The sequence below is a fragment of the Aedes albopictus genome, chromosome 1 (assembly GCF_035046485.1).
Source record: "Aedes albopictus strain Foshan chromosome 1, AalbF5, whole genome shotgun sequence".
Taxonomy (NCBI): Eukaryota; Metazoa; Arthropoda; class Insecta; order Diptera; family Culicidae; genus Aedes; species Aedes albopictus.
In genome coordinates, this window is record NC_085136.1 from 55,420,600 (window position 1) to 55,435,618 (window position 15,019).

Genomic DNA, 15,019 nt, shown 5'->3' on the forward strand with positions numbered 1-15,019 from the left:
CGTTGTTGATTTAGTATCGAGCATTGAAAAAGATCCTATAAGGGATCGAAACGTCGGCGAAGATTCTATAAAAATCAACGCAACTTGTTGTTACTGATAGCCAGATCCCAGAGAAATATGAGTGAAGAAGTTGTCGATTCCGTTCCACGTACCCGATAGTGCTCTCGGCTGCGTCATTGATGGCTGCTTTCACTGTACTCCAGCAGTCCTCTAGAGGGGCCTCATCGAGCTCGCCCTCGTCTGGCAACGCGGCCTCGAGATTCTGTGCGTATGCTGAGGCGACATCCGGTTGTTTCAGTCGATCTAGGTTGTACCGCGGCGGTCGCCGGTTCCGTACATTGTTGATGACGGAGAGTTTTGGGCGCAGTTTGACCATCACCAGATAGTGGTCGGAGTCGATGTTGGCGCCACGATAGGTCCTGACGTCGATAATGTCAGAGAAGTGCCGTCCGTCAATCAGAGCGTGGTCTATTTGAGATTCCGTCTGCTGTGATGATCTCCAGGTGTAACGGTAAGGAAGGCTGTGTTGGAAAAAGGTGCTACATATGGTCATATTTCAATGAAATCAATGAGTCATAGGTCTGCTGGTGGGCGCTGTACTTACCAATCGTCGGTCTGAATTCCTCCTCCTGGCCTACATGAGCGCTAAAATTTCCTATGATGTTCTTGACGTCGTGGCTTGGGCAGCGATCGTACTCGCGTTCGAGCTGCGCATTAAATGTTTCCTTGTCATTATCAGTACTTGGAGTGTGTGCTGTGCACGTTTATTATGCTGAAGTTGAAGAATCGGCCCTTGATCCGCAACCTGCACATTCTGCCATGAATATCCAACCGTCTGAACTCGCATCACTCGCTCCAGTGACCTACAGACCCGGTGTCTATTGCATAGTCCCTTCAAAAAAGCAACTAACAGAAATCACTTTATTTAATTGCGCATCCTCTCTGACAGGTGACTATTTATTTAGTGCACTCTACGGTCGTCGGTCCCACGAACCCCATCAATCTTGTCCGAAAGCTGCGCGACCCATCCCAATCCGACCCAACTCCGAGCAAGTTGACAGAGTGCCAAACGGAAATAAAGCTGCTGCTGTTGCCATATCTATAAAGCGAGGATGAGAGTTCAGCTCGTTGAAACTCCCCACCCCACTGACTGGCAAGACTACTAAATCATCGAACATCACAGCGAAGCAAAATCGGAAGAAAGAATATTCTTCCAGCAGCATCCCCGACCGACATCCGGGCGCCGAAACAGATAGTTTCTGTTGCGATTCTCTTGTCTAACCGGAGGAAAAGCAGCGAGCTGGCGCCAAGTGGTCTCCGGTTCCCCCCACTCTTTCCTTCAGATTCCTTCAGAATCGGCGAGCAGTAGAGGGGATGGTTTGCGTCAGCAATTTTTATATAGATTACCCGCCGTGCCGTGGATGATCGCCGCCAACGAAGATAGGAAGGGGGTGCTTCTGGCCAGCGAAGTTCGTGCCAAACAATAACACTCTTCTACTGTAGCAGCAGCAGAAGAGCACACAGAATGTTGCAATGTGAAGCGGCGGTGGCGGTCGAGTCGAAGCTAAAAATTTATGTGGAAAAATATTTCAGCGTCAAAAAGTCTGGCGCCATGATTATTTTATTACGTAGAGCCAGCCAAGTGGCGGCGACGGTGGAAAAGTGGAGCGATCCGGGACAGCGAAAGAATCTATCTGTGTGTGGAAGAACACTAGCACTGCTGCTGGCTGCTGGCCCTGGCAGTATAGTCAGTAAGCGAACACAGGATATGCCATGGCTCGTCGACGTAGTCATGGGAGCCACTTGAGCTTCCGTCTTATCGGGAATTCTTTTGTGATTTCTTACTTTGCTGCTCTCGGGGAGGAAAATAGAATAAAACAATGCATCATAGATATCGTTTTGCTACAAAACGATAAGAAAATCTGCTAACCGTTAGAACAAAGCGTACGCAGCTTTAGAGTTGATGCTTGATTGAAACAAATGTCTACGATTGGCAGAATAGGAAATCCATGTTATGATAATTCGTTCATTAATTCATTTAGCCTTCTGGAACTCACGCTGTCGACTACCACCACTAGCACCGCGCTGGTGCTGTGTACAACAAACGAGCTTTTGAGCGTTAGTCTAACAGAACTGATTCAATGTCCATTGCACATATGTATCATCAACTAAGCAGACAAGTCGACCGTATTCCGTGAAAATCGTACCCCTTCTAATGTGTTATTTATGTTGATATTGATACCGCCTATAGGTCGTCGAAGACAACACACGTGAGCTGGGAACAGCTTTTATAGTGATGGGCGACATGCAGAGGCGCGTGATCGGTTGGTGGCCGATCGACGGAAGAATGTGCAGATTGAGGATCAAGGGCCGATTCTTCAACATTAGCATAATAAACGTGCACAGCCCTCACTCCGGAAGCACTGATGATGACAAAGACGCATTTTACGCGCAGCTCGAACGCGAGTACGACCGCTGCCCAAACCACGTCAAGATCATCATAGGGGATCTAAACGCTCAGGTAGGCCAGGAGGAGGAATTCAGACCGACGATTGGAAAGTTCGGCGCTCACCAGCTGACGAACGAAAATGGCCTACGCCTCATCGATTTCGCCGCCTCCAAGAACATGGCCATTCGTAGCACCTTCTTCCAGCACAGCCTCCCGTATCGTGACACCTGGAGATCACCACAACAAACGGAATCGCAAATCGACCACGTTCTGATCGATGGACGGCACTTCTCCGACATTATCGACGTCAGGACCTATCATGGCGCTAATATCGACTCTGATCACTACCTGGTGATGGTCAAACTGCGCCTAAAACTCTCCGTTATTAACAACGTACATTACCGGCGGCCGCCCCGTTACGATCTAGAGCGACTGAAGCAACCGGATGTCGCCACCGCATACGCGCAGAATCTCGAGGCAGCGTTGCCGGACGAGGGTGTGCTCGATGTGGCCCCTCTAGAGGACTGCTGGAGTACAGTCAAAGCAGCCATCAACAACGCAGCCGAGAGCACTATCGGGTACGTAGAACGGAGTCGGCGAAACGATTGGTTCGACGAGGAGTGCAGAGCGGTTCTGGAGGAGAAGGATGCAGCGCGCGCGGTAATGCTGCAGCATGGAACCCGACAGAATGTGGAGCGATACAGACAGAAGCGGAAGCAGCAGACCCGTCTCTTCCAGGAGAAAAAGCGCCACCTGGAAGAAGCGGAGTGCGAAGAAATGGAACTGCTGTGCCGTTCACAAGAAACACGTAAGTTCTACCAGAAGCTCAACGCATCCCGCAAAAGCTACGTGCCGCAAGCCGAAATCTGCAGGGATAAGGACGGGAGCCTCTTGGCGGACAAATGTGAGGTGATCGAAAGGTGGAAGCAGCTCTTTGACGAGTACCTGAATGGCGAAGAGAATGTTGGCACGGAGGACCAAGGCAGCGGAGGAAATGACTATGTTGGTGCAGCAGAGGACGGGAACGAACCAACTCCCACGCTGAGGGATGCCATCCACCAGATCAAAAACAACAAAGCGGCTGGTAAGGACGGTATCGCAGCAGAACTCATCAAGATGGGCCCGGAAAAGTTGGCCACCTGTCTGCACCAGTTAGTAGTCAAGATCTGGGAAACCGAACAGCTACCGGAGGAATGGAAGGAAGGGATAATCTGTCCCATCCACAAGAAAGGTGACAAGTTGATGTGTGAGAACTTTCGAGCGATCACCATTTTGAATGCCGCCTACAAAGTGCTATCCCAGATCATCTTCCGTCGCCTTTCACCTAAAGTAAATGAGTTCGTGGGAAACTACCAAGCCGGTTTCATCGACGGCCGGTCGACAACGGCCCAGATCTTCACCGTACGGCACATCCTCCAGAAATGCCGTGAATACCAAGTCCCAACGCACCACCTGTTCATCGACTTCAAAGCGGCATACGACAGTATCGACCGCACAGAGCTATGGAAAATTATGGACGAGAACAGCTTTCCCGGGAAGCTTATCAGACTGATAAGAGCAGCGATGGACGGTGTGCAGAACAGCGTAAGGATTTCGGGGGAACTATCCAGTTCATTCGAATCTCGACGGGGACTACGACAAGGTGATGGACTTTCCTGCCTACTATTCAACATCGCCCTGGAAGGTGTTATGCGATGAGCCGGGCTCAGCAGCCGGGGTACGATCTTCACGAAATTCGGCCAATTTGTCTGTTTTGCGGATGACATGGATATTTTTGCTAGAACATTTGGAACGGTGGCAGAACTGTACACCCACCTGAAACGCGAAGCAGCAAAGGTCGGACTGGTGGTGAATGCGGCTAAGACAAAGTACATGCTGGTAGGTGGGACTGAGCGAGACAGGACAAGCCTTGGCAGCAATGTTACGATAGACGGGAATACTTTCGAGGTGGTAGAAGAACTCGTCTACCTCGGTTCCTTGCTAACGGCTGACAATAGGTAACGTGAGCCATGAAATAGGAAGGCGCATCATCAGTGGAAGTCGTGCCTACTATGGGCTCCAGAAGATACTGGGGTCAAAAAAGATTCACCCCCGCACCAAATGTACCATGTACAAGACGCTAATAAGACCGGTGGTTCTCTACGGACACGAGACGATGCTCGAGGAGGACCTGCAAGCACTCGGAGTTTCCGAGCGACGGGTGCTAAGGACGATCTTTGGCGACGTGCAGGAGAACGGTGTGTGGCGGAGAAGGATGAACCACGAGCTCGCCGCACTTTACGGCGAACCCAGCATCCAGAAAGTGGCCAAATTTGGAAGGATACGATAGGCAGGGCATGTTGCAAGAATGCTGGACAACAACCCTGCAAAGTTGGTGTTTGCTAACCATCCGGTTGGTACAAGAAGGCGTGGAGCGCAGAGAGCACGATGGGCGGACCAGGTGGAGCGTGATCTGGCGAGTGTTGGACGTGCCCGACGTTGGAGAGCTGCAGCTGCAAATCGAGTATTATGGAGGCAAATTGTTGATTGAATTTGATGTTAACTCTCTCTCTCTCTTCTTGGCGTAACGTCCTCACTGGGACAAGGCCTGCTTCTCAGCTTAGTGTTCTATGAGCACTTCGACAGTTATTAACTGAGAGCTTCCTCTGCCAATGACCATTTTGCATGTGTATATCGTGTGGCAGGCACGAAGATACTCTATGCCCAAGGAAGTCAAGGAAATTTCCTTTACGAAAAGATCCTGGACCGACCGGGAATCGAACCCGTCACCCTCAGCATGGTCATGCTGAATACCCGTGCGTTTACCGCCGCGGCTATATGGGCCCTCGATGTTAACTAAATAAATGAAATAAGGTCGTCGAAGAATAGGTGATGATTTGGAAGCTTGGCATTTCAAAAGATGTTTTCCTAGGGTGACGATCTAGTCCGTTGTTGAGTGGCCGTCGATGAAGCAGACTTGATAACTTTCCACCAGAGATGTCAGATGATTTTTTGAAAAATGTTATCACTTGTTTCAAAAATCTATATCCCATACGATAATAAAATAACTGCTCTAACTCAAAAGTCTGTATTTCATGCAAAACGCAATCTGTAAAGATGCTTAAAAATCTGTAACGTACAGAAAAATCTTCATAAACTTATTTTTCAAGGGATTCTTTCATAAATATTTCCGGAGATTGCATTAGAAAATCCCTTCGATGCACATTCAAAAACTTCTCCGAATTTTGCTTCAGACAATTTTCAGTTTTCTTTAAACAAATCATCAAAAACATTCGGAAATTCCAGACTACCCACTGTTTCATACTGCTCACTACTTATTCCATGCTGCTTACTTCATTCATCTCACCCTGCACTGGTTACTTCTCACTTATCATTTTTTACTGCTCATTCTTCACTAATCACCTCTCATTACTCATTACCAACTCTTCACTCTGCTCACTTATCATTACTCACTCTTCACTGCTCAATACCCAGTAATCACCTCACACTCCTACTTCTTACTCTTAACTATTCACTCCTCATTCTCAACTGTTTCACGCTTCTCACTTCTATTTCTCCACCATACACTGCTCAAGCCTCATTAAAAATAAACTGCAAAAGTCGCACTTTGGTAAATGCATCGAGAATAAATTACATGCCGGTAGGTGGAACTCATCAAAGCTGGACAAGTCTGACCAATAGGGCTTCGATAGACGAGGACACTTTCGAGGCCGCAAAGAAATTTGTCTATCTTGGATGCAAGCTGACGACTGATAATAGGTCACATCATCAGTGGGAGCCGTGCCTACTTTGAAATCCAGAAAGAATCACCCTCGTTAGTAAAATCGGCCCCAACACCCATCGATTTCTACAAGTTCACAGATATATAGTCATTCCTCGTAATTGTCCTGACCTAGAACAAAGGCTCAAAGGCTCCAAATGCTCTTCAAAAATGCTGCCAACATGCACATCTTTCGTTTCAGGGTTGAGCATCTTGACTATTGTAACATCAGAGGGTCTCAGGAGGGTTTGAGGAACTGAGGGACTAAAGAGCGCTGCAGGGGGTCTCAGAGGTGTTTCAGTAGCGTTTTCGATGGTTTCAACGTGGTTTCAAGATCTCCTGGTTCTCAGGGTCGTTTCAAGGAGATACCGGGAGGTCCCAGGGTCATTTAGGGGGTTTAAATAATTACACAAGTTTACAAAATAAAACGAAAGTCGTGAACTTCTGGCAATGACCAAAATTTTTGAAGCACAATTTAGTGCTGGTTTCGAATCCGACCTTCAAAAAATTTTAAGTAGAACAGTTTTTGAGTTAAAGCTCAATATCATGTTTTGCAACTTTTCAAAATAAGTAATTTACTAAAATTCAAATATATTGCGTTTTGTTCAACCAATTTTAAATCTTTTTCCATAAATTAAAAGCTGAATACAATACCATTCGATCATCTGAATACAGGTTTTGCGTCAGATTGATGAAATTCAAGATATTGGCGAGTTTTAGGGACAATCTTCTTAAATTTTTGCAAAATTCCCAAATTTTTTTGAAGAAATGTATTTTTTTCAATAAGAAAAAACCAACTTAAAAATTCTTTCTCGACGTTTATTTGACGTTTCATATGTAGGCGAGTTACAGTAAAAATTTCAGCTCAATCGGAGCATTGATTACGGAGAATGAGATGTTTGAAGTGAGCGACTTTGCTTAAAAATAGAACAAAAATCGATTTCGAATCATCAACCTTGTATGGAAAGTCGAAAAAATTTCCTCTCTACTGTAATTTTTTTCTTTCGCGTTTTCGAACTCAGGGCATGATTCTACACCAAAAATGATCATCAGCTTACCGAGTTCAAAAATGCTGTAAACTAGTGTTATTTGTTAGAAGTGGGGCACCGTGACTTCTACGCAACAAAATCTGCGCCGCCTTTAACTCTTCTGTGACAAGCGCGTTACTTGGGAGATGTCTAAGAGGGTCCGAGGAGGCTCTATGGGGCCACGGAAGCGCTTTGTGGGCGTTTCATGGGGTATCAGGGCGTTTGAGATGGGTGTTCCAGGGGGTGTCAGGGGCACTTCAGGGGTCTCATGGAATGAGTACCTGGAGTTTTCATGAACGCTTCACGGGGAGTTCCAGGGGCCTTTAGCGGAGTATCTGGAGTCCTCAGTAGTGTTCCAGGGCGGTTCCAGCGGATCTCTAAGGCACTTCAGGGAGTCTCAGGCAGTGTTTTAAAAAGGTCCCAGACAGTTTCAGTGGGTCTCAGGTGGTATCAGGGGGTCTCAAGGTCTCAGAAAGTCTCAGTACGACTCTAGAGAATTCCAGTAGATCTTAAAGACTTTTGAGGGTGTCTCAAAGGCGTTTCAGGGAGTCTCAGGGACGTTTAACCCTTTGAAGCCGGACTTTTTCCAAGCTCTATTATAAGTTTTTTTCTACGTATTTCCGCTGTTTTGATGCTCAATAGCAGAGAAAGAGTAGAATATGATGCACAATATTTACGTTCAACAGACTTTATCAGAGCAGTTGGTATATCCTAGGTCATCCAAACTGTTGTTGAGTTCAGCTCCTGAAGTCTACGCATGTAACGATGACTTCTTTCATTATACAAAGCTACGATTTGTAATCTATCATATCCAGTAATAACAGTCGAATGTAGCACTACCTCATGTACTGGCAAACGCTATTATCACAAGTAGGGTAATTTTCCAATTGTTGCACGGCTAAAAAATTGCCAATTGTTGCACACCTTATAAGAATAACATGGAGTGTGCAACAATAGGCGAGTTTTTAGCCGTGCAACAATTGGAAAATTACCCTAGTTTGGTTGATCTGGAATTTTTCAAAACTATCTTGGAATGACTCTTGAAGGGCCAGGGGGATCGCATATTACAGTTGGATATGTAATGTTACAATTCATTGTGAGAATAATTACTGCTACTGTCAAAAGCTAAACTTCAGGACCCTTAATGTCCCAAAGGTTCATAATAATATAAAGTAGACTTCAGGTTGGTCCAGTAACCACGATTGATTATGCAACGTTATTCAGTATATCAGATGTGACTGCTGTTACGAGTGTAGATCTGAAGTTCTGTACTCCAAGATATTTAAGCTGACCTGGAATATTCCTATAGTGTATCCAAATTCAGCTTTTAGAACAACTGGTATGTCAATTATTTCATTCCTCCAAAATTTTATGAGGTTCAAGATGTTCTAAGTTATCAATGAAGTTTTAAATACAAATATTTCAATTTTTCCTTAATAGAAAACTTAATTTTCAACAACTTTGCCGAAGACAGTATTCTGTTTTATTGAATGTATGAATTTATACAGCCGTGTTTATGTTGAGATCATACAGGGCCGGATCCAAGGGGAGGGGGGCAAGGCCCCGGGCCCTCAAATTTTAAAGGCCCCCACAAAAACCTTTTTTGGTTGCTAACATTAGCTTTATTTTTCATATTACTCAAGTACTGTTCGAAAATAAGGAAAAACATTTTTGGTTATCTGTCCGAGGGGCCTCCACATCCGCTCGGGCCATAGGCGCTCACAATCCTTAATCCGGTCCTGAGATGGCCCCTCCAGCTCTAAAGGGTTCAGAAGAACTCAAGCATCTCAAAGGAGTTCCAAAGGGTCTTTAGAACGCTTCAGGAGGTTTCAGGGCCGTTCCATGGGGTCTCAGGGCGTTCTAGGGGGTCTCAAAGGCATTTTGTGGGGCCCCAGTAGGTTTCAATGTGGTACCTGGCGGTTTCAGGAATGTTTTAATTGAGATCTCGGCGTTTCAAAAGGGTCCCAGTGTGTTTGAGAGGGTACCGGGAGGTGTCAAGGGCATTTAAGGGGATCTCAGTGGCACCTCAGGGGGTTTCAAACAGTACTATGGTCGAATCTATGGCGTTTCAGCGGCTCCAATAAGAGTTTCAGAGAAACTTGAGGATGCTTTAAGTGGGTCTCAGGGGCGTTCCAGGGGCTGCATGGGGGTACCTGGAGGTCTCAGAAGTATTTTGAGATTGCCCCATGTGGCCTGAGGTGCGTTTTAGAGAGCATCAGGGGTGTTTCAAGTGTTTCAAGGGTATGTCAAGAAGTACCTGAAGGTCTCATGAGTGTTCCAAGGGTCCCAGTGGCATTTTAGATTGTCTCAGGGGCCTAAATGCTTTCAGGGGGTTCCAGGGGGTCTCAGAGGCGCTTCGTACTATTGAAACGATTCTGGAATCCCCATAATTCATTTGAAATACGGCTGAAAGCCCTTGAACACTTGAGACCCTTGCATAAAAATCCTTAAACTCCCTCGAAACGTTTCTGAAATGCCTTGAAACGCTCCTGAAACCATCAGAATCCTATTAAAACGCCTTTGAAATCTCCGTTATCCATATCAAATTCCCCATGGAACCACCCCTTGAACCACCCTTTAAAGGTTCCAGTAAACTCTATTAAATGACCCTGAAAACCCCTTGAAGCGTACCTGAAATACATCGAAACGCCCTGGAAATCTGCAGATACCAGTGAAAAGCCCGTAATAAATTTCAAATATCCCAGAAATCCCTTGAAACGCCTTCAAAAATCTCAAGAAACTCCCTGGATCGCTCCAGAAAACCACTTGGAACACCTCTGAAATTCTATTAAACGCCGCTTAGTCCTCTTGGAATGACCTTAAAACATTCCTGAAACTCCTGAAATTTTCTGAAATGCTTTGAAACACCCCTGGAACGCCTTTGAGATCCACCCTCCCCCCTGAATCGCCTTTGAAAGCACCCTGAAACGTCCATGGAACCCCCGTAATCCCATTGAAATGTTAACGAATACCCTTAAAAGGCTCCTGAAATCGCCTGAGACAATCCCCTGAAACGACCCATAAGCTGCTTGAGCCCTCCTTATTGGGCTATCTGGGAACTTCCTGGAAATTCACTTGGTCCCATCTCAAATGCCCACGAGCAAAACCTGTTCTCGTGGTCTAAGTTTCCTCATTATAGCACAGGCTTAATTCCCTATTATCATTTTTATTTTTAATTTATGTTCCCCCAGCCTATGGCATAAATAGAGGTTTCAGTGCATTTAATCAAAAAATAAACTTTATGCAATTTATGCATAATGTCCATTTTTTCCGAACTGGTTCATTATGCAACTGAAATGAGTTGTATAATGAAAAAAAGTTGTATAATGTTCATAATGCAACTCATTTGAGTTGCATTATGAAAAAAACATTGCATAAAATTGTGTATGGAACTCGTTGCAAAACTCGATTTTTTCAGCACTCTTCGTATTTATCCAACTCGGCAAGCCTCGTTGGATAAATGTACGACTGGTGCTGAAAAAATCAACTTTTTGCAACTCGTTACATAAATAACTATTAATTACAAATGTTCGAAAAACAAAATGTTGAATGGGCTAAAGGCTGAAATTTGTTTTCATGACAGAAACCTTCAGGGGTGTTTTCGGGTATTGGGAGGGTCTTTTCAGGTGCGTTACCCACTGGAATCCTCAGTAACCCTCCGAAACTCTTGGAAACGTCTATGTAACGCCTCTGTTACGTCTCTGAAATCCACGAACCCGGTGTAGCGGCCCTGAAACATCCTTGAACTCCCATACACCCCCTAAAACGCCTCTGCCCTGAAACCCCCTGCAACCTCTTGAAACGCCCCTGAAAAGACCATAAAAGCCCTAGAGGCATCATGAATCGCTCTGAAACCCCAGAAACATTATCACATCTACCGTGACTTAACTTTTTTTAAATAACGCGTTTTTTTCATGCAGATCACGTAAAAAAATACGTAAAGAACCACGTAAAAAAAACGCGTAAAAACTTCAGTGCATTATAACTTAAATTTATGGCCATTTTACGCTTCTTTACGAATGAAAATCTGTTAATGGTTATTAAACAAAAAGCTTTATCACTGAACCAATATAACATACTTAAAATCCTCCTCAAACGCTGAATTTAACGATCAATTTTGTAGTCAAGGTTTGCCAAATTCAGATTGTATGAACAATAGTTTTCTAAGCGTTACGTCTGTTAACCTGCTTTTCTAGATTAGTAATTGTGTGCTCATAGAATACTAGCTCAGAAGAAGTATCTGTCCCAGTTGAGACGTAATGCCAGAAAGAAGAAATGCACCTTTGTAGCAATTAAACGGTTCATGAAACAGTATAGGAAACTTGTGAAATACCCGAGAAAGCAGCGCGCCCTCTCACTCTCTCGCGCTTTGATTGAATTAAAATATTTTATTCATGCAATCCAACTCGTATGGGTTTCATCAACCCCATCCGAGAAGTACGCTTCCTACATATCTATGGAAGGGAGTGAAATAATACAATAACAGCCCCGTTGATCCGCTCCATGCATACCGAATGATGTTTTGTCTGTCTGTCTGTCTGTTGGGATTGATGTATAGGAAAACTTGACTCGCTTTAACCCTTTTCAAATAATTATGAATGAATGTACAATGTAGAAAAAAAAATTAAATGAGTACTTTGTACGTATTGGTGAGCTCGTTCCATATTACTTAAAAAAGTATTCGATGCAAATTTAAAGAAATAGGTAACATAAATCATCTAGGCTAAACCGGCGAATAACGTCGACTTGCTTGAAAGAGTTTACAAATATTGAAGGTGTACATAGAATAAAGGAGAAATAAAAAATAAACTCAAAATTTTAAAAGTTCCACTTTATAAAAAAACCTTGGTTTTAGGACCCTATTAGAGTCGAACCCACAAATGTTACTATGTATAATTTATTTAGCAGCTAGTAGAATGGATATATCTGTAATTTCAGCTATTAAAACTAATACTTTCCACTTTTCTCCATCCCTTACAGAAATCAAAGCCAGCTGGGAAGAATGGTGGACGTACGATGGAATCTCAGGTAGGTCACCAACCATTCACGGACCATTCTTTGGTGTGTAAAATATAAGAAATGAAAACATCCAAACAATCGGAGGACCACATCAGCAGCAGATGTTACCAGTTGTCGTCATCGTCGTGATCGTCGTTCTAAATTCCGACTCAATTCGTCCTTTATGGACATATAAAATAAAAGCTTCTACCCGGCAGTCAGGGGCATCAGTGCCTCCAGCAGAACTTGCCATTATGCAGTATATTTTATTACCGTTTGTCACGACACTACTGCCGTCATCGGTACCGTCGTGGGTGTTGGTGCTTTTGGGAAGTCTGGTAAAAGGGGTGCCTGGGAAAGCGGGAAAAGCATGCTAACTGATTATTATTAGGTGCCAGCCAGCGACTTGAATGGTGGAGAAAAAGCGATAACGATAAACACAGTTGGTGCGCGTCCGCGATGGAATGACACGAACGTGATTTGCCAGGCTGATGGATCCCCTCTTTGTTGTGGTGGGGGATGTATTTTCAATTTTCGATGTTTCATTCGGGATTCACGCTGACATAAAATGAATGTAATGTCACATCCATTTCGCAAACACCTTGGTGTAATAGGAAATGTAATAATGCAAACGTTTACAGGTAATTATAACCTGTATCAAAGCTTTGGCCACACGCACGGTCTGGGAACAGCTCTTAAAGTGGTGGGTGATATTCAGAGGTGCATGATCGTGTAGTAATGGAATAAAGAATTAACGTGCAGAAGATTCAGGATCCGAAGTCGTATAAGTCGAATACCTCATCGGTTATTCGCACTTGCATTTCCGATGAACCGGACCTTCCGGTTTTGGTCACATTCAGAATGTTGGGTTCACCATACAGTGCAGCGAACTCGTGGTTCATTCTTCTCGGCCAAATACCGTTCTCCTGCATGCCGCCAAAGATCGTCCTTAAAACGCATCGCTCAAAAACTACGAGTGCTTGCAAGTCCTCCTCGAGCATGGTCCAGGTCAACGTCTCATGTCCGAGGTAGATGAATTCTTCTACCGCGTTGAAAGTATCCGTTTCTATCGTAACATTGCCGCTAAGGCTTGTCCTTTCTTGCGCAGATCCACCTACCAGCATGTACTTGGTTTTAACCACATTCACCAGCAGTCCGATATTTGTTGCTTCACGACTCAGGTGGGTATACAGTTCTGTCGCAGTTCCAAATAGTCTAGTAATAATATCCATGCCATCCGCAAAACCGACAAATTGGCCGGATATCGTGAAAATCGGCTGTTGAGTCCGGCTCGTCGCATAACACCTTCCAGGGCGATGTAGAATAGTAGGCGGATAAGTCCGTCATCTTGTCACAGTCCGTCATCTTGTCACAGTCCCCGTCGAAATTCGAATTTCCATAGTTCTGTGCGGTCAATACTATCGTAGGCCCACCTTGAAGCTTAGCTTAGCTTAGACTGACTGCACACATCTATGGTTGCTATTCCGTGATTGACCCGAACCAATGGCAGTTGCACAATGAACCAACTGAACAATTAACTGGGAGTGGTCAACATTCTTACTGTGCACGCTTCAGAGACTCTCTTTAACGGTACAATAACGGCGCTGGTCACGTCCTTGCAGTCAGGTTGGAAGAGGGAAGGAATATTAGTAACAACCTTTGTTAAGTGAAGGACCGCGTTTACCGCTGCGACTCCACCAAAGGCTACAGGAAGGAGTGTTTGTTAGTAAGAAAGGTATCGTTGGGTCTGGATTCACTTTGATAAGTAATATGACCTTCGTGCCATGCTGGTTTCTGCGCTATTGTTTGCTTTACGCGGAAAGCAAACAATCGACCACCCGATTCAGGTGGTCGCTTAATATTTACTGCAAACGACACGACAAAATATGTAATCTAACACGCTATTATTAGCTTAACTCGGAAAGCAAACAATCGATCACCCACGTCAGGTGGTCGCTTAATATTTCGAATGGAACCGCGGAAGCTAGTCGCCTCTGAGGGAGCGGACCTGGTGTGATGGTTAGAACACTTGACTATCACGCCGAGGACCTGGGATCGAATCCCACTCCCGACAAACTCGCAAAATGTGAGTTCTTCCTTCGGAAGGGAAGTGAAGCGTGGGTCCCGAGATGAACTAGCCTAGGGCTAGAAATCTCGTTAATACAGATAAAAAAAAAGCTAGTCGCCAAATATCTACCTGCAAATGACACGACCGAACATGTAAGCTGACGCACTATTGTTCACTTAATATGAGAAGCAAACAACTGATCACCCACGTCAGGTGATCGTTCAATGTTGCTACAAAAGACGCGACACAACATAAAAAACTGACTAACTCTTGATCACTTCACACGGAAAGAAAACAATCGATCACCCGCGTCGGGTGAATGTTGTATGTTTCATCAAAAACAACAAAAAACCTACGAGTGACGAACTATACAAATTCTATGAAAACTGTTTTAAAAGTAAACATACACTCATTAAACTAACTAGATGCAAGTTATCACCTGCGCTAAAATATTGAAATTATACAATTATGAAAACAGAATGCACATAAAAGAAAATAAAAAAGAACGAACTCACCGGATAATCCTATTCAACTGGTTTTCTGTGTGTGCCACTGGCTCTGGAACTGCTGAGCCACTGGAGATCACCAGATCTCTCGTCCCGCTGTCACACTATGAATCCGAAGGCGGAAAAAAAGATCCAGTCACCGAAAACGAAACGCGCGCGATTCTGGCTCTCGAGCAGCTGAGCCACCGCACACGTTTTTCGGAATCTCTC

General features: G+C 44.6%; 1 protein-coding gene across 2 annotated transcripts in view; it reads left to right on the plus strand.

Annotated features, from left to right (window-relative positions):
• The window catches only part of LOC109427498 (carbonic anhydrase-related protein 10), a 213,329-nt gene that overhangs the window by 48,735 nt on the left and 149,575 nt on the right, over positions 1–15,019 (plus strand). For both annotated transcript variants that reach the window (XM_029855841.2, XM_029855840.2), the window contains exon 3: positions 12,218–12,265. In XM_029855841.2, coding sequence (XP_029711701.1) covers positions 12,218–12,265 — 48 coding nt within the window. The remainder of the gene's footprint in view (positions 1–12,217; positions 12,266–15,019) is intronic.